Raw genomic sequence first — 19300 nt, forward strand, 5'->3', positions numbered from 1 at the left:
TTACCTTCTCCCTTGTAAAAGGTATGCACTTGTCCTTGTTATCATGTATGTGTTGTAATAACACTTGACATTGTCTGTTGTGGTTATCTTTTTCTTCAAATGTATCAAATAAAGTACAATAATTTTGCCAGTATTGAAACTGCTTTATGCTGTGCTTGCATGTGGTTGGAACTGTGCCACCAACCGTAAGTTAAGATTTGTAATATTATTCTCAGATTTATCAAGTTAGTCTTTGAGTTGCCAGGCTAACTGTGCAGTGTAACCAGTAGGTTAGGTATGAGTACAGTGTAGCCTAGGCTACGAATTGTCTGTTGTTTGACATAGGATCGCTGTCCTAAACGAAGACTTTGTATTACAGGGTACCAGTTTGGAGTACCGAGTATGTACTAAGCTTTTTGTAAGAATAAAAAGACCCCCGGGAAACAGCCTTTCCCTCAACCTCCACTGCAAATGAAGACCTGTCCTTCTCCACAGCAAGAGTCAAGTTACCTTAAGCAAAAGCTCAGATTATTAGCCTATACCTATGATGTACACGGCATTAGCCTATGTCAAGGCTTGGTTTGTTATAGATAGGCTAGCCAGGAGTAAGTCGATTGTCCTAAATTGAATGGTGCCTCCGAACTTAAGTAAGGACAATTGACGAAGGTAAGAGTTTAGTGAAAAGTCATGTGTGAAACGGCATGACACTTACACTACTATACAGTACAGTACATACAAACCCTTACGCCCTTTACATTGGAGATGTATTTCAGTGATGGCTGAAGCCAGCCGTTAGGTTTTTTACGAGGTGTAATTACCCTCCGCTAGTAACAAACGTCACTTTTTATTTTGGCTCTGTAGAGTAAAGATGTAGCCTTGCTCTCCCATCTAAACCTTTTAACTGGCTAGCAATTAAAAGCAACTGGCCTAAAAGTTTAAGAAATCCTTTTCTTTTCAGATTGTACCAACTGACCTCTAGGTTTAGACCTCCATGCTACCCTTAGCTAAGCAATGGCAGTCACCACCCAGGGGAGTCTCTTCCGTCGCCATTCTCCTACCTTCGTTGGGCCTTTCGGGTCTTCCTGCTAAGGAATGGTTTCTGAGGGTGCTACAGTTGACTGCAACACACTCTGCTTCTGCTCACCTTTGTTCCTGCAGCTCCAGTGCAGGAATGAGAGCAGGTGTTATGCAGTTTCCGTTTCCAAGGGAGAGTTAACCTCCACCAGGTGTTGGGTATCTTTCCCTTCCGATGGAGTTACCCTCCATCAGCCAAAGTCCAGCAATCTTCCCGCTTGTGGGGAAAATTGCCGGCAATGGCAACAGGGGTTGGTTGCTATTCCTGCTCGTAGGAGAGATGGCCTTCACCTGAGTGGTTTAACGCCAGGGATTCCTCTGGCGGGAATTTGATTCATTCATGCCCCACTCTTGCTCTTCGGAGCTTGGTGATGATGGAGATAGGCAACATCCATGCTAGGACCAGGGACGTCCAGGTAATGGCTGCTGGTGACTCAACAGGTAGACAGGATAGGCTGCCCCAAGCCTCCCATTCTTAGCTTACAAGGAGGGTGAGGTTGCAGATGCTACAAGGAACTGTCAAGCTTCAGGGTGACTCGAACTTCAGTACAGCAGATCGTGAGGCAAGGACATTTCCAATAGACTGCCACTAATATTGTCATATAATAGAGGAGCAGTTATAAAACATGTGGAACAATTTAGATACTTAGGATCTACCAAAAATCGATAGAAGATGTGAGACTGAAGTTCAGAATAGGATAAAAGCAGCATGGAGAAATTGGAGGGAGGTAGCAGCAGTGGTATGTAATAAGAAAATGCCAATTAATGTAAAAGTCGAGGTCTATAGTAAAGTAATAAGACCAGTTTTAATGTATGCATCAGAAACTTGAGCTTTAAGACAAAAAGAGGAAGAAAAGCTTGGGAGAGCAGAGATGAGAATTCTAAGGTGGAATATGGGAATATCACTGCTTGAAAGATGGGAAATGATGAAATAAGAAAAATGACAGGTGTAGTAAAGATTACATAGATGATAAGGGTGTCACGAATGAGATGGTGTACCACATTATGGATGGATGGTGGGGAGAGAGTAAAGATATCTTGGGGGAAACTTGTTAAGGGGAGAAGATCAAGAGAGAGGGAGAGAATTAGATGGCGAGATCAGGTGAAGGATGATATGGAGAGAAGAGTTTGGTGGGAGAGGATGCCTTTAATAAAAGGCATTTTAGAGGGCACATTAGGCAACAGACTTCCTAATGCAAGGATAACGTTGGGGAAGAAGACCCTATGGAATATTGTCAGTGGTTGTAAACTGTAGCTTTAGTAAACTAAATAGTCATGGGAATGATTTTCATTTGCCCTTAAGCAAAGCATTTAGATTAATTTCTGATTCCGTTTTGAGAAGTTGCACTATAGTGGTTTTTGGTGAAACATATATTTGAATTAATTTTGTTTAAAAGTGTTTTATTTGCTTTACCTGTCTAAACATACATAGTGTTAAGGTTATACTAACTGTCGGTAATTTTTCTCTGACTTATTTAAAACTGTAATGATTCTAGGCCCGATGAAGTGGGCTGATGATAAGACCTTGAAGAGGTTCGCTTTCTTAAACAATTCAGGAGGGTTTCAATGAAATATGGTCACAAAAGTTGGTTTATTACAAAAATAATCATGTAAAAATACAATGATAAATCACGCTAATACAATCTGAAGGATATCACGGACAGTTAAGCCAATGTGTACTTAGAAACGTCACGCAAAATGAAAGTTAGGTCTTCAACCTTACTGCACACGCAGTTACTCGACATTGACAAGAAATTGACTTAATCAAATACAGACTCTCATGGCCTTAGAACACGGTAACCCTTAGGATGTTTGCAACATGTGCTCGGAAAACTCTAAGTCCACGGCTGAACTAAACAAGGCGAAATTACAACATTACTGTAATGACTCTATGGTAAATGACATACTGGTGCCTGCAGACATCATCTGAGGCATAAATCAAATCCCTAATCCCAGGGATGACGAATTTACAGACAGATAAAAATGTACATAACTCACACTGACAAAGGAACCGACCTGGCATGGCGGTAGATAGGAGGCAGAGAGACACTACAACTGCATAGAAGGTACTTACGCTGTTTGGGGCTTAGGCAGGAATGCCGGGCATCGCTCAGCATAACTCAAAGGAAAACTACTTGTCTCTTGCGCTAATTAAAGGGTCCTTGTAAAATGCGCGGGAACTCTCACTTTATTTAATCAACAAGGGGTTTAATTGAGTTTCTTTATAGAATACAAGATAGAAAAACAGTTAAAGTCTTACATTAGATCAAAGGATAAACTCAATATTTCGGCTGAAGGCCGTAATTTGCCAGAATCTAACAAACTAGCGAGTCCTTGGCTCTAAACATATACATCGATAATTTTGCCTGCATGAATGAATACAATATAATTTTCGTAAATTGTAAATAATAAATACTTTGCTTCTCTGACACCCTCTCCTTCCCCGCCAGGTGGTAGAAATTTACACCTCAATACTGTCACGTATTGGACAGCGCTCATTCATAGAAACGCCCGCGAGATCTTCCAGCCTTGCCCCAATTTAATGCAACGTTTGTGAAGTTAAATGGCGGGGATTTCGAATGATCAGTTCGAAATTCCCGACACTAACTTTGGTAATTTGGTGCTGATTTTTAATATTCAATTTTTATATGATTCCTGTCAGGAAGTAAAATTTTTGTATATTAGATTTGTGCTGAAGAAAAATAATTGATATGCGTTAAATCAGAGTTGCTCGATTATTATTATCATTATTATTATTATTATTATCATTATTCTCCAAGCTACAACCCTAGTTGGAAAAGCAGGATGCTATAAGCCCAGGGGACCCAACGGGGAAAATAGCCCAGTGAGGAAATGAAACAAGGAAATATAAGATAACGTAAGAGTAATAACATTGAAATAAATATTTCTTATATAAAATATAAAAACTTTAAAAAAAGAGGAAGAGAAATTAGATAGAATAGTGTGCCCGAGTGTACCCTCAAGCAAGAGAACTCTAACCCAAGACAGTGGAAGACCATGGTACGGAGGCTATGGCACTACCCAAGGCTAGAGAACAATGGTTTGATTTTGGAGTGACCACGCAGAAGAGCTGCTTACCAAACCTAAAGAGTCTCTTCTACCCTTACCAAGAGAAAGTAGCTACAGAACAATTATAGTGCAGTAGTTAATCCCTTGGGGAAGAAGGATTGTTTGGTAATCTCAGTGTTGTCAGTTGTATGAGGACAGAGGAGAATCTGTAAAGAATATGCCAGACTATTCGGTGTACAAGTAGGCAAAGGAAAAATGAGCCGTAACCAGAGAGAAGGATCCAATGTAGTACTATCTGTCCAGTCAAAGGACCCCATAACTCTCTAGCAGTAGTATCTCAACAGGTGGCTGGTGCCCTTGCCAACCTACTACCTACTACGGTTATTAATATTACTACTACTACTACTATTAATATTATTATGATGATGATGATGATTATTATTATTATTACTACTACTTCTACTGTTATTATTACTATTACTGGGAAAAGCAGGCTGCTATAAGCCTAAGGACTGTAACAATGAAAATTGCCCGATGAGGGAAGGAAATAAATAGAATAGTGTGCCCGAGTGTATCGTCAAGCAAGATAACTAGCCTATACCCTTACCGAATAGAAGACCATGGTACTGAGGCTATTTAACACTATCGCAGACTAGAGAACACCTGCTCAATTTTGGAGTGTTATTCTCTTAGAAAAGCTGCTAACCAAAGCTATAGAGTCTCCTCTACTCTTACCTAGTGGAAAGTAGCCACTGAGATGTAGGAGTTAATGCTTTTAGTGAAGAAGAATTTTTCAGTTATCTTGGTGTTTTCAGTTGTATGAGAGAAGAGGAGAATGTGTAAAGAATATGTCAGACTATTCGGTGTATGTGTAAGAAAGGGAAAGAAATGAGCCACAACCAATATAGGCTAGTACTATCTGAGCAGCCAAAGGACCCAATAACTCTAGCGTCAGCAACTTTCAACAAATAAAAGATCTTATATATTAAATGGATTTTTTTATTGAAAAAATGTTCCAGGCAGGAATAAGAATGTTTAGTATGTTTCTGATAAATCCTATGGTCGATAAATGTTTCATCAGGAATATTAACCATTTAAGACACAAAAATATTCATAAAATAAATTCCAGGTCCGGCAAAGATTGGATTGGGAATTAAAGAGATTAGTATCAAATTCTGACCATGCATACAAATTTTAATATATCGGTTTGTACCAGGCGAATTTGAGATGTTATAAAGCTTTGCATGTAAACTTTGAGTAGCCACAAATATTGATCATGGATTCAAATGCTATATAGTTTAACTTTATCAAAAACACAAAAATATGATTTGAATTTACAAATAAGAATTGTTATATTATCAGGAAACCATCTCCAACAGATTTGGTAGATTTGAGAATAAAGAATATTAAGAGTTATTATAAATGGCAGCATATGATTAGAAATGAAACTATACGAGAGAATACTCGAGTGCCATATGGGAATGAGATCATGGTGAGGGGTAGATGGAGATGGTTTAACTGGGCTCGTCAAGATACTAGATGAGTTGGAAGACCAGACCTGCATGGCTGAGGACTAGTGAAGTAGGAGGTGATGAATGGAGAAGTATTGAATTAAAATAAGCTCAAGATAAAGACGACTGGCCAAATCTAACCAAGGCCCTTTGCGTTAATAGGCGCGGAAGATGATAATGATGATGCTGATATTATCATATATATATATATATATATATATATATATATATATATATATATATATATATATATATATATATATATATATATATGTATATATATATATATATATACATACATACATATATATGTATATATATATATATATATATATACATATATATATATATATATATATATATATATATTTATATATATATATATATATATATATAGAGAGAGAGAGAGAGAGAGAGAGAGAGAGAGAGAGAGAGAGAGAGAGAGAGAGAGAGAGAGAGAGAGAGAGAGAGAGAGAGATCTAGCTAAAATTAGTGCATGGTGCAAATTATGGCTGCCAAAAGTATGATTGTAAGTAGGTCAAGGACAGTGGCTCCTCAAAATCTGGATATCAGCATTGATGACGTTTCTTTAACTCTGTATGGCTCTTTTAAAATTTAGGTTTAAATCTTGACAATAAATTTACTTTTGAGACATATTAGATCTGTATCTTCTTCAATTGCACAGAAAAAAATGACTTATTGAGAAAGTCTTTTAAGATTTTCGGTGATCAGTCTAATCTGAAGAAGTGTTTTAATTCTTTCATTCTACCTTGTTTCGAGTATTGTTCTTCTTTCTGGTCTTCAGCTGCTAATTCTCATCTTAATATGTTGGGCAGAAACTTACGATCTATTAATTTTTTTATTTCTGATCTGAATATTAATCTCTAGCACTGTCGTTCAATCAGTTCGTTATGCATATTACTTGTTTAGTTGTTTTGGGTTTAAATCCAACCCTCCACTGAAGTTGTGTGAACTACTTCTCGGACGGGTCCATATCAATCATCTAACGAAACATTTTCATTATAACTTATACAATTCTTTGATTGTAGCATCTTCCAAATCATATGATCTTGTAAAAAGTAATGTCTTTAGTTTCTTCTTAAATTCAATTGCTCCCTTTCGGTCCTCCATTTCAGTTGGCAGTTTATTATAATGTCTAGGCGCACAGTAGCTTAAAGCCCTTTCACCAAATTTACTATTTGTTCTTGGTTCAGATAGTCTATGTTTGTCACTCATGTGTCTTATGGTAACATTTGTTTCTAGTTCTAGTTTTTTCAGGCATTCTTTTAGATATTTTGGTTCAGTATCTTAAACGTTAGTAAGATTAGCTTGTATTCAATTCTCGCCTTTACTGGCAGCCAGTGTAATTTAATTAGTGCAGGGGTAACTCTATCTCTATTGTGTCTTATTGCATAAGACTTTTCCGTATTCCGATCATCCTTTACATTCATATCTTCCCGGGCAGTTCTAGCCTGTTCTTATTGCTAGACATGCAAAAAATTCTAATAGCCAGGCTTTCTCCATCATGGGGTTCAATACTACACAGTGCTCTAGAAGTTTTATTCCAGCTGTGACCAAGTTGTGGAATGATCTTAATCGGGTGGATGAATCGGTAGAACTTCAAAAGTTCAAACTTGCAGAAAATATAATATTATCTTTTATGTTGAACAGGCTGACATAAGTCTTTTTGTAGTCTATTTATGAAATATATGCTTTGATGTTGTTACTGTTTTTAAGATATTTCATTTTAATTGTCATCATTTCTCAGTTCTTGTATCTATTTCCTTATTTCATTTCCTCACTGGCTATTTTTTTTGTCGTTGGAGTCCTTGGGTTTATAGCATCCTGCATTTGCAACTAGGCTTGTAGCTTAGCTAGTAATAATGATAATAATAATAATAATAATAATAACATACATTGATTGATTCTGAAAACTTGATTTTGTTACGCATTATGATTAAGTGACCGGATTTTGAAATTGATTCCAAAGTAAGAGAAATGTTCCCTCAGATATCGCTTTCTGCGGATCAAATTACTTATTTTTTATTTTCAATTCTTTCCTTTTCTTACTGGGCTATTTTCCCTGTTTGGGCCCCTGGGCTCATAGCATCCTGCTTTTCCAACTAGGGTTGTAGCTTAGCAAGTAATAATAATAATAATATAAAGAAACAGACGGCAAACATTACTTCAGGATATGGAATAGTAAGCGCTAAATATTTAAAATTTCACGTTTTCTATGAATATAGTCGTGCAAAAACTATCATTTATGAAGCTATAGTTTTTGGTATTATTTTGATAAAATTTTCAAAAGCTTAATTTCAATTTGGAAAGAAAATATTTTAGAAATAGTATTTCTATTAATCTCAAGTCAATTTCATAATCTAATTATTTTATTACAATCAACGTTTCTCTATACTTTAGTTTTTGCGAAGTTGTAAGTCAACCGTTTGTTGTGTTGCGTCTTGGAGATCGGAGTTAAATGAAAAACACATTAGGTGTTTAGGTTATAATATATATATTGTGGAAAATTTACCCAAGTCTCGAGTATTACGTGGAATGGCTGAGTAAGTATATAAAATTAAAGTACATAGGAGGTAGTCTTGTCACTGTTTTAGCGAAGGCTTCGGTGACCCAATATTACCGGTATTGGCATCTGAACGGTATGCTGCTGTATTTTTTTGGAAAATACTATCTAATTCGTCCTTATTGGATGGTTTCCTAATGGAATAAACTCTTGAATTATATCCTATCAAGTATGGGAGTGTGTAGATGACCTGGTGTGGTGGTAATGAAAGGTGCCCGTAAAAGACCAGAAGCCAGTGACCTAGACCTAGGGTGGCACAGGCTGCCATGTGTAATTTTTTCGCAAGCACTGTAGTACTTCCTAATAAATAAATTAGTGTATATTTTACTTCTTTGGGTTTTGTTAGAGTAACTATTGAGTTGATTGTTTGTCCTTGGCATTTCTGTATTTGTGTGTGGTAATGTATACACCGTTAGCTTGCCATACAAATAAGTAAAGTATATTATAGGACTATTATTTATGGGGTATTTGTTTACAAGAGCACGCTCTCCATTTACTCCAAAATTATTCAGTCCTGCAGCTCTCCTCTTTTTGTACAGTAAATAGTAGGTTCTTTAGATGCTGGGAAAGAAAAAAATAGCAAGATATGTCGCTAGAGGGGGAGGGGTTGGTGGAGGTACTAAGCGACCTGGAACCGACATCGTCGATATAATCAACCAAAGAGAAGTTCATGACGTCAGCGTACATTTGGTATATATTCTAAGGGTAGTTTGTAGCGCTACGGCCAAGCGTCCTAATTTGCTTATTATCGCTCCGACTGTTATCTTGTATAGATTAAAAACGATTGGAAATGGTCTACAGATCTTAAATATGTTGTGTACGGGGGGGGGTGCAGCCCCCCTGGGTAAGGACACGGCTTTTAGCATAGGTTAGGTGGGTTTTTTAAGTTAGCTTCTCCCGTCGTACTCGTAGGTAAGGAAACTTTTGTGTAAGGGAGGGGGGGGGGCGAAGCCCCCCTGGCTAAGGATACGGCTTATAGCATAGGTTTGGTGGGTTTTTTAAGTTAGCTTCTCCCGCCAAAATCGTTTTTAGAACGACGGCCACAGTTCAGAATATTCCAGTTTTTTACGGGATCTGGCCGTCACCCTACAAACGCTCCTATTCTAAATAGATACTAAATTAGGGGTGAATAGTTTTTAGGGACAGGGCAATATCTTTCTTAATTCTAGACAAATCGTTTTTCATTATGGGGAAGATGTTCTTTACTATGATCCAATATACCATAATATGATGTTATTTTATCATTTTGAATATCATAATTTACCCTTACCACAGCAATATTTTCTAAGTTCCGCACGGTCCGAACGCAATTCAGGGGTAGCTCCTGCTTATTTTCCAACTTTCCCGATAGATAGAGCTCGTGTCATCCCAGGCTAAGAATCGTTCGTTTATACAATTTAATACTGTCCCATCAATATACCTTTTTACTCCTTTGTTAAGTTTGTAGTTAGTTGGGACACATCATTTATAGTGACATTTGTTACTGCTATGATAATTATCATGAATTGTTAGGTTAGGGAAAGGTCGTTACAATACGTCGTCCGCTGAAGCCACGGCCAACTTACTCGATCGTAAAATTTCCCCCAAGCATTGTTTCCTGCCTGACTATAATAACACCCTTTGGGCGGCGCTCTGTTCGCCTATCAACTTGAACAGTTATCGATATTCGGACTTATGATTTTGCTAATCCCAACAATCTTCAGTTTTAACCCCTTATTAAGATTGTTAGTTCGTTGGGACACGTCCTGAAATTATGCCGAATACTAATTTGTTATATATACAACCAAAGGTTAGGTTAGCCAACATCTAGTTAAGATGTTTTGGTAGATAAAGCCAGTGTCAAACAAACCACCCAAACTAACCCTTCGTTTCCGTACGCTTGTAGGCCTACTTTTGCTGGCCGCGTGATTTAAAAATTTTAAATCCCCCCCTCGACCCGAGATTGACCTACACACGAGGTCGACCCTTTCCAACGTTGAACGCGGTAATGGACAGACGTGTTCCGTATAGTTTCTCTTTGAGCGATGGTGTTGAGTTCATTACTCATATAGATAAGCTTGATGCCTTGAAGACAATAAGGTTTTTAGACCTACGGGACTTTACTCGAGTTACCCCGTAATTTTTTCATTTTTTATTTCAAAAAGAGCTCTTAGGTGACTTTAGGGGTCCTTGTGAAGGCGCAAGAACCCATGGATATAGACTTCAGCAACTACAAATATTAAGGTAGTCCTGAGTAACTTTTTTATTATTACAAAGTGGTTAAGATATAATTTAGAGTGCTGCCCATAGTTTTTTTTGTGTAGGAGAGAGACTTACGCAGGGTGTCGGGGGCTTGCCCCCGACTAGGAGTTGTGACCTGGGAACTACTAGGTTTGGTTTGTGGGGTTTGTATGATAGTGACAGTGTTTGGGGGGTCGTTAGCCCCGCCCCCGTTAGGTCATTAGGAAGGTAAGGACACGACTTGTAGGTCAGGTTAGGGTGGGAAGTTTGGGTTAGCTGTTGTCCATTTTTCTCGCACTTTCCGACATTCATCAATCGAGTAGTCCTAGTATGTAGATTGTTGAGACAAGCATTTACAAATTTGGTGAATTCATTATTTCATTCTGTTAAACTTCCCGTGAAAAACTCGATAGGTGATGATCTTTACTTTATTTTCTGGCGATCGCAACCCTGTCCTAGTATGTAGTTTTTTGGGACACGCATTTACAAAACTAGTGAATTTAATGTTATTTCATTCTGTGATCGTTCCCTTGAATAAGAGCTGATTTTGGACATTTTTTACTCGATTTTCAGGCGGTCCAAGGCCTGTCCCTACAAACTACAAAGACTCCACTCCAAAATTGTGCATTCCTGCAGCTCTCCTCTTTTTGTACAGTAATAAGGTGGTTCTTTAGATGCTGGGAAAGCAAAAAAATCAGCAAGATATGTTGCGGGAAGGAGGGAGGGGGAGGGGTTGGTGGAGGAGGTACTAAGCGACCTGGAACCGACATCGGGTGTTAGCTTACTTTCACTCAGCTTCATCTTTTCACCACATTATCATAGTACAGTGAAGTCAGGTCTTATAGTTCAGTGTGTGTGTGTTGATCGGTGGTTTACCAGATTTTCTGCTCTCTTACTAGAAAATCCTTCCTATCTCTGATCGTCGTCACCCATGTTTTATTGTATTTACGAGTATGTTGGTTAATGAACTAATGCTAATTATTCACTTATTGGTCTTTTTTCTGCTGTGGCTCGCTATGCTCGCAATTAAACATTATTTTATTGCTCCTCTATTCTGGCAAGTGGTTTATGTTGCGCGTTAGCCGAGTGGGCGAGTATTTTGGCGGGGAAAAATTTTGATGACCCAACCACCTACACACTACCTTAATTCTAGTTTGCTTTTCACTAATCATTTTAACATTTCATCTGAAACCACAAAGTCAGTCAGTGTTGTATATTGAATCAGTGATAGATGAAAATAATTTTTCTAGTGATATACCTGTGTTTTGCATGATTCCATTGTTACTGTATTTAATTTGATTGTCCACCTATTGGCTAGATTCCGTTAGAATCGCACATCGGTTTTTTGTAATTTATATTTGTTCCGTAACCGAAATACAAACCACGCTATTTACATGGGGTATTACTTTCGGCGTAGCTGAAATGACGAGGGGGGGGGTAGGAGAGGGGTAGCTAGCTACTCCTCCCCCCTCACACACCGGTGAACTGATTCACTTCGCTTTTGGCTCGGACGGTGGGCAGACGTGTCTGTTCCCGTCCTCACATGGCAGCCATTAATGTTTTGTCTTTACTTAATTACTTACTTTTCTTATACTTAATATATATATATATATATACATATATATATATATATATATATATATATATATATATATATATATATATATAAACATTCTTATGTTTATGTATATATTTGAGTATAGAAATACAGTAAGTTTCCTTTTCAGTGTTTGTGCTGTGTGTGCGTAGTGTACGACAACATCTCCGTGTTGTTCCAGGCCTCCACGGTGACATTTCATGGGTCGTGATCTCTCCCTTGGTCCTTCGGCTTCCGATTCTCAGGCGCCGTGGGGAATCATCATCGCTGGACTTTATTTATTATTCTGTTTTCTCCGCTGTTCCTCCTTCCCTACGGGAAACTTGGACTATCAGCGTAGGGAACATGGGAGTTTAGTTTGACTACGGTCTCTCTCTCTCTCTCTCTCTGGAGGTCGTTCACCCTTTTATTACTACTATGTATTACGGTAGCTTCCTTCCCTTTGCGGGTTGAGTTGCTTCTCCGTTTATTTTGTCTCAATTATTTTAATGAAATCTAATTGTATTTGTTAACTTTTCAGCTTCTGTGTAGAACGCTTCCCTTCGGGGTTCTTTCGTTCTCTTATTAGTGAACATTCTTAGTTGAATTACATAATTATAGTTGTTATAATTCTGTTTTTATTACAGTTCTCCGCCTTCCCCCCCTTCCCGTGAGTGTCAGTGGGGGAGGAGGGCGCATTCCTGGTGTGTAATTCTCATGTTCTTTTCCCTCGGGGTTCCTCTTCGGAGTTCCCCCAGGGGAATGAATGTTAACTAATTATTTGGGAGTTGCTGACACTGCGGCTGTCAGCCGTCAGCAGAGGAGGTACTTCGAGATTATGGGGGAGCCTGGTTTAGCTCTGCCTCTCCACCATTCCGTGGAAGGGCTTACCAGGGAATTTCTCTCGAGAAACTCTCCGCCCGGCAGGTGACATTCTCGGCTTCGGAGACCTTGTGCCAGGTGAAGGCCGCAAAGTGCGCCATGCAGGCCACTTCGTGGCTGGTCGTCTGGCTCGGATCTCTGGATATCCTGTTGCGATCCGAGGACTTGTCCAAGGAGAGCACCAGAAAGACCATGGAAACTTTCCTCCTCTCGGGCACGAGCACCATCGATTTCCGGCTCGCCAAGTTTCGAACTTGTGGGCAAACTCGATGTTGAAGCATTGAGATGCAGTGACCGAGAGGTTCCTCTTGAAAGTCCCAACTGTGGATGTCGGCAAGCTCAGACACTCTTCCATCCTTGGAAAGAGCTTGTTTGAGCCCAAGGACGTGGGACGGACAGGTGAGAGGTAGAGGAAATCGAATCATGATTCGCCCCTCCAAAAGGTGCTTACATCCAGATCCTACAAGCCTCCAGCGCGTCAACAACAACAGCCTCGTCAGCCTAGGACATCGGAACCAGCTCCGGCGGCAAAGACAAAGGTTTCTAAACAGCAGCCCCCTCCTGTCAGGGACAAGAAGGACGGGAAGTCCTCCTGGGGAAGCAATAATCCCAGAGGAAGCGGCCGAGGCTGCAAACGCTAGGATTGGCAACCCCCCTGTCCCCCAGTGGGGGGATGCCTAAAGTTGCGCGTTCAGATGGCAGCAACTCGGGGCCGATTCCTGCACGATCTCCGTGATCAGCCAAGGATATCGCGTCCCGTTCATAACATCTCTACCTCCCCTGACAGCGAATCCAGTGTCGCTGAGCTCCCATGCCATGGGATCAGCAAAGGGGCTAGCCCTTCGGGCAGAATCCGAGACCATGCTCTAAAAAGATGCTCTCCATAAGGTCGTCGACGGCTCCCCCCGACTTCTTCAGTCGACTCTTTCTTGTAAAGAAGGCATCTGAAGGCTGGAGACCCGTCATCAGCTCTGAACAAGTTTGTCGAACAAACTTCGTTCAGCGTGGAATAGCAGAGTCGATCAGACTTGTAGTGAGACCACAAGACTTCAGGTGCACACTGGATCTGAAGGACGGGTTCTTCCAGATCCCAATCCATCCGTCTTCCAGGAAGTACTTGAGATTCAGCCTAGACAACAAGGTCTACCAGTTCAAGGTGCTGTGTTTCGATCTCCCCACAGCACCGCAGGTGTTCACCAGAATGTTCACCCTGATATCTTCGTGGCCACACAGGATCGGCATCCGTCCCCTTCGCTATCTGGATGACTGGCTAACCCCGGCAGTCTCGGAATCGACCCTTTTTCGACACCGAGACAAGCCTCTGGGACTTCGCCAAGATCTAGGGATCATGGCAAATCTCGGGAAGTCTTCTCTGCTTCCATCCCAACAACTGGGATATTTAGGCATGATATTAGACACCAATCTCCCAAGCCTTCCCATCAGACGACAGGATAGCAAGGCTGAGGAGAGTCGCAGAACCTTTCCTCAGACGAAGAGAGCTTCCAGCCCAATCTTGGTTACGTCTCCTAGGTCACCTTTCCTCCCTGACCCGTCTAGTTCCAAACGGCTGCCTCAGGATAAGATCCCTGCAATGGCGTCTCAAGTCCCGGTGGATCCAAGGCAACGATTCCCCGGACACTCTGGTCCCTATGGGACCTGCGGAACGAATAGACCTGCAGTGGCGGTTGACCTACGGGAACCTTTGAAAGGGAGTGGATCTTCTCGTCCTTCCCCCGCATTTTATGCTGTTCTCGGACGCGTCAAAAGAAGGGGGGGGGGGGGTGGCCACGTTCTGAACCAAAGGATCTCAGGCCTATGGTCAGAATCAGATAGGTACCTCCACATCAATCTGCTAGGAATGAAGGCCGTATATCTGGCCCTTCAACAGTTCCAACAATCCCTGGCGGATCACTCCGTGAGCGACAACACCGCGGTAGTGGCTTATTTCAACAAGCAGAGAGGTACCTTTTTATAACAGCTTTTCCATCTTGCAGTAGAGATACTGAGATGAACCGATTCCACTCAATACCACTATCGGCTCGCTTCATTCCGGGCAAAGGAATGTGCTCTCCGACAGTCTGAGCAGAGCCTCGCAGATAGTGAGTGCCGAGTGGTCTTTGGATCCTCTAGTAGCCAACAAAGTCCTGACTTTGTGGACCTGTTCGCGATATCCTTGAACTTCAAGCTGTCGCTGTACTACTCCCCAGTCCCGGACCCCAAGGTACTCTGGCAAGATGCCTTCCTACAACGGTGGGACTAAATCGACGTCTACGCCTTCCCACCGTTCTGTCTGGTGAGAAGGGTGCTCAACAAGACCAGACTATCGGTCAACCTGTCGATGACTCTGATAGCTCCGCTACGGCATCATGCAGAGCGGTTCCCGGACCTTCTGCATCTCCTGACGGAACTCCCGAGAGAGCTTCCCCCACGACACGAGCTACTCAAGCAACCACACTGCAACATCTACCACAAAGCCGTAGCATCGCTTCGGCTTCACGCCTGGAGACTATCCAGCATCTCCTCACAGAAAAAGGCGTTCCGCAACAAGTTGCGGAGCGGATGTCTCGACACCTGCGGAAGTCATCCGCAGGGGTGTACCAGGCGAAGTGGAGTCTTCTGTGGATTGGTGTTGTGGGAGAGGTATCTCTCCCCTTGATGCCACTATTCCAGCAATAGCGGAATTATCGTATACCTGCAGGAGGAAATGCGCCTTTCGCTCTCGGCGGTGAAAGCCTATCGCTCAGCCTTAAGCCTGGCCTGCAGGCTGAAGAAATAGACATTTCCTCCTCGCTGGATCTTCGCTCATACGAAGCTACGAACTTACCTGCCCCCAGTTGGAAGTGAGACCTCCTCCATGGAACATGGTTCGGGTTCTTAGGGCTCTCAAGAGACCACCTTGCGAACCATCACGCCAGGCTTCTGATCGTCACCTGACTTGGAAGACGGTGCTCCTGCTCGCTCTGGCCTCGGCCAAGCGTGCCCCTATCTCTGTTTTCCCTTGTTGGGTCCCTCCGTGGTGGATGGATACGTGCCCTGAGGCGACCCGGGGTCAGCGCGTTAAAGTGCGCTACTAGGTCTGTGTCGTCAGTAAGCAATTGGTCGCGGCGTAGATAACATCTCGCCGCTCTCTCTCACATCCCGTCCGACCCACCATTGTGTTCCACGTGTTCCCTTTGTGCTTTCCCATTCACATCCTCTCCTTGTGTTGCTTGTGTATTCCCGTATGGAATCCCAACGTCGTTGTCCCGGGCTAAAGGCCGGTAAGTCGTGCGGTGCATGGCTTTCTAAGTCTAGTGTCGGCCCGCACACGTGATCCTCGTGTAGAGGCAGTGTGTGCTCGCCTGCCTCCACGTGTCCGGAGTGTGCGTCCTGGCCGGAGCTGCAGTGGACCTTGTTCGGAACGAAGAAGAAAAAGGCGTCGAAGCGGTCGCCTAGGAAACCTGGTATCGGTTCGCCGTTGACGTCGCCTTCAGCTCCTTCGGAGAGAGGTTCTCCTTCCCCTTCCCCTACCCAGAGTAGGGGATTAGGTAAGTCCGTTGGGGGGAAACAGCCCATTGCTGTTCTCCATGAGTCTGATGTCATTGATTCTAGTTGCATTGTGCCTACGCAGACGAGTGGGGAGTCTGCTATTGTGACGGAAGTGCTTTCCGTTGACGAGGTTCTGGTGCCCGCAGGACCTGTCTCAAGTGAAGACCCGGTGTGGGGGAGGTCTGGAACAGCTCTTTCTCCCCCATCGTGGCAGTGCTTTTCAGGAACCGGTTTCCGGGGGCCCGGCTAGACTGAGAAGGGCAAGCCACATGCTCTTCGGACCCCGACTCCATTGTGTGGAGAGCGCCAAGGATGCCCTTCAGGTCACCCATGCGGCAAGAGGAGGAGTTTTCTGGCTGGTTTGCCTCTCGTGGTGCACTACACACGCCTTCGGCTTCTCTACCGCCAGACTTCATGCAACCCGTCACCCCGGTAGCACAATTGCAAGCCCTAGGTTGGTGGCAGAAGACACAGAGGACTCAGATAGCTCCTCTTCATCTACCTCGGACGTTACCTCGTACTCCAGCTCGTCATCGTCTCAAGACTCCACCAGCCAGGAGATGAGTAAGAAGAGAAAGAGATCTAAGAGAAAGAAGTCGAGCTCAAACGCAGGCCCGTCGAGGAAGAAGGCCAAGGTTACGAGGAGGAAGAACAAGAAGAGGAATTCTTCCAGGAAGAAGTGGATTCAAGTGGATCTTTTCCCCCTTGCGGGTTGAACAGGGCTCTTGCCGCTCCAGTGCCTGCCTCGGTAGCCGCTGGAGCCGCTTCTGCACCCTTACCCAGTATCTCTTCGGCTCCATCTACTCGTCGGATGCAGCCGTTGGCACACTTTAACTTTCCCTTGCCCTTGCCCGGCAAGTCACCGGCTCCATCCGCTCAGTGGAGGCAGCCGCTGGCTCGGCCTGGCAGCATGGTGCCCACGCCCAAAGTCTCACCGGCTCCATCCAGGCATCGGATGCAGCCGCTGGCACAGCAGGGCAGTTACTCTCCACGGATTCCACTGGGAGGGGGTAGACTCATGACGGCTACCTCCGCCTCGGCGGCTCCATCCGTGATGGAGGCAGCCGCTCCATCGAGCCGGCTGGATGTAAGGGATAAGGGATACGGCTGCCCCCACGGATCCATCCGTGATCGAGGATACAGCCGACACGGAGGATCAAGTGGTAGAGGGCTTTTTGGACACTGGCCAATGTTCTCCCGACAAAGTATCCTCCTACAGGAAGGTCTTGGCACTGATCCGACACCACCACAGACTAGACGAGCCTAAACCGTCATCAGAGCAGGCTTGGCTTTCGAGTTTGGGAAGGATGGTAGATAATCCAGTTCAACAGAAACCATCCTTGACCCTGCCTCTGGTTCCGGACGTGGCCCTAGGCATGGACCACGTTGACCGGTTTGTCGCGGGACATAAGAACTCCCTCAGAGCCCAAGGGTCCTTCAAGCTCCTGCCTGGACTGAAGACCCAAAAGAAGTTTTTTGTGCCAGACGGGCATCCTGCTGGGCCTTGGACGTTAGGAGAAGCCGTCGTGACGTTAAGCCAGGGCAGTGCAGATATCAGGAGCCTTACTGCCCCAGTGGTCTTCTCTCAGGCAGAGGCCGCTATGATGGAGGACACATCGTAGGATATAAATGTGACCTGGCTGGACTGGTGGGCATGCACCCTAGCAGTTTTCCAGCTCTCCCATGATCTCTCAGTGCCGTAGAATCAGGCCCTACTACAGGAACTCATACGTTCGGGAGGAAAGGCCATGAAGTTCCTTACATTCCAGTCCCTGACCCAGACGGCAAACTGGGTGTTAAGGAGGATAGATACGGTTCTTAACAGGCTCCCCCGTAGACTTCCCGAATGTGTGGCAAAGTTCCTGAGAAATGCTCCGGTGTGGGGTGAGACCCTGTTCCCCCTTCAGACAGTAGCAGAAACTATGGAGAGAGTGGGGAAGCTTAAAGACACGACGGAGCTCAGACAACCAACGGTAAGACGTCCTCCCCATACGAGACCATCGGTGGATGGGGCCTACCCATCTACGGCACCAGCTAGACAGGAGGCCCCCTCCCCTTCCTGGCATCAGTCCCCGCGGCCCTCCCGCAGAAGTGGTGCCCCAGCCCAGGCCTCCTTTAGGCAGAAATACGCTGGCTCAAGACGAGGTCGCTCAAACCGTCTCCCCAGAAGGAGCTAGGAAGGGAGGCCCCCTACACCTTCCCATGCCACAGGTGGGGGGATGCCTCAAACATTATTGGCAAGCATGGCGGGACAAGGGTGCCGACCCGTGGTCCGTGACAGTCCTCAGAGAGGGATACATGATTCCCTTCCTGACAGAACCGCCCCCTCTGATTCCCGAACATCGGGCAGAGTGACTGGCACCCAAGGATCACAAGAAAAGAGCAGCCTTGTAGGAGGAGGTGTTAGCCACGTTGAACAAGGGGGCACTGCAACCCGTCCAGGAATCGTCCCCGGGGTTCTACAGTTGGTTCTTCCTAGTAGAGAAAGCTACGGGAGGTTGGAGACCAGTCATCCACCTCTTGGCCCTGAACAAGTTCATCAAAAAGACGTCCTTCAAGATGGACACGCCGAAGTCGGTACTGGCAGCCTTGAGAGAAGGGGATTTCATGATGTCCCTGGACCTCAAAGACGCCTACTTTCAGATCCCCGTACACCCCTCCAGCAGGAAGATCCTCAGAGTGAAGTGGGGATCTCAGTCTCTGCCGTTCGGGACCCTGTGCTTCGGCCTGTCAACGGCCCCTCGGGTGTTCACCGTAGTATCTGCCTGGGCACACAAGCAGGGCATCAGGCTGATCAGGTATCTAGATGACTGGTTGCTGCTATCAGCCTCAGAGGCATCCTTAAAGGAGCAGGGGGCATAGCTATTACAGTTCTGCAGAGAACTGGGGGTTACCATCAATTTAGAAAAGTCCCAG

The 19300-nt window shown here is 44.0% G+C and overlaps 1 protein-coding gene across 1 annotated transcript in view; it reads left to right on the forward strand.

Moving 5' to 3' along the window:
* Positions 1-8030: 8030 nt before the first annotated feature.
* LOC137618160 (RNA-binding protein 33-like) overlaps positions 8031-19300 on the forward strand; it is a 329225-nt gene continuing 317955 nt past the window's right edge. The window contains exon 1 of the mRNA XM_068348206.1: positions 8031-8158. Coding sequence (XP_068204307.1) covers positions 8151-8158 — 8 coding nt within the window. The 5' untranslated portion in view covers positions 8031-8150. The remainder of the gene's footprint in view (positions 8159-19300) is intronic.

Source organism: Palaemon carinicauda, chromosome 24 (genome assembly GCF_036898095.1).
Source record: "Palaemon carinicauda isolate YSFRI2023 chromosome 24, ASM3689809v2, whole genome shotgun sequence".
Lineage (NCBI taxonomy): Eukaryota > Metazoa > Arthropoda > Malacostraca > Decapoda > Palaemonidae > Palaemon > Palaemon carinicauda.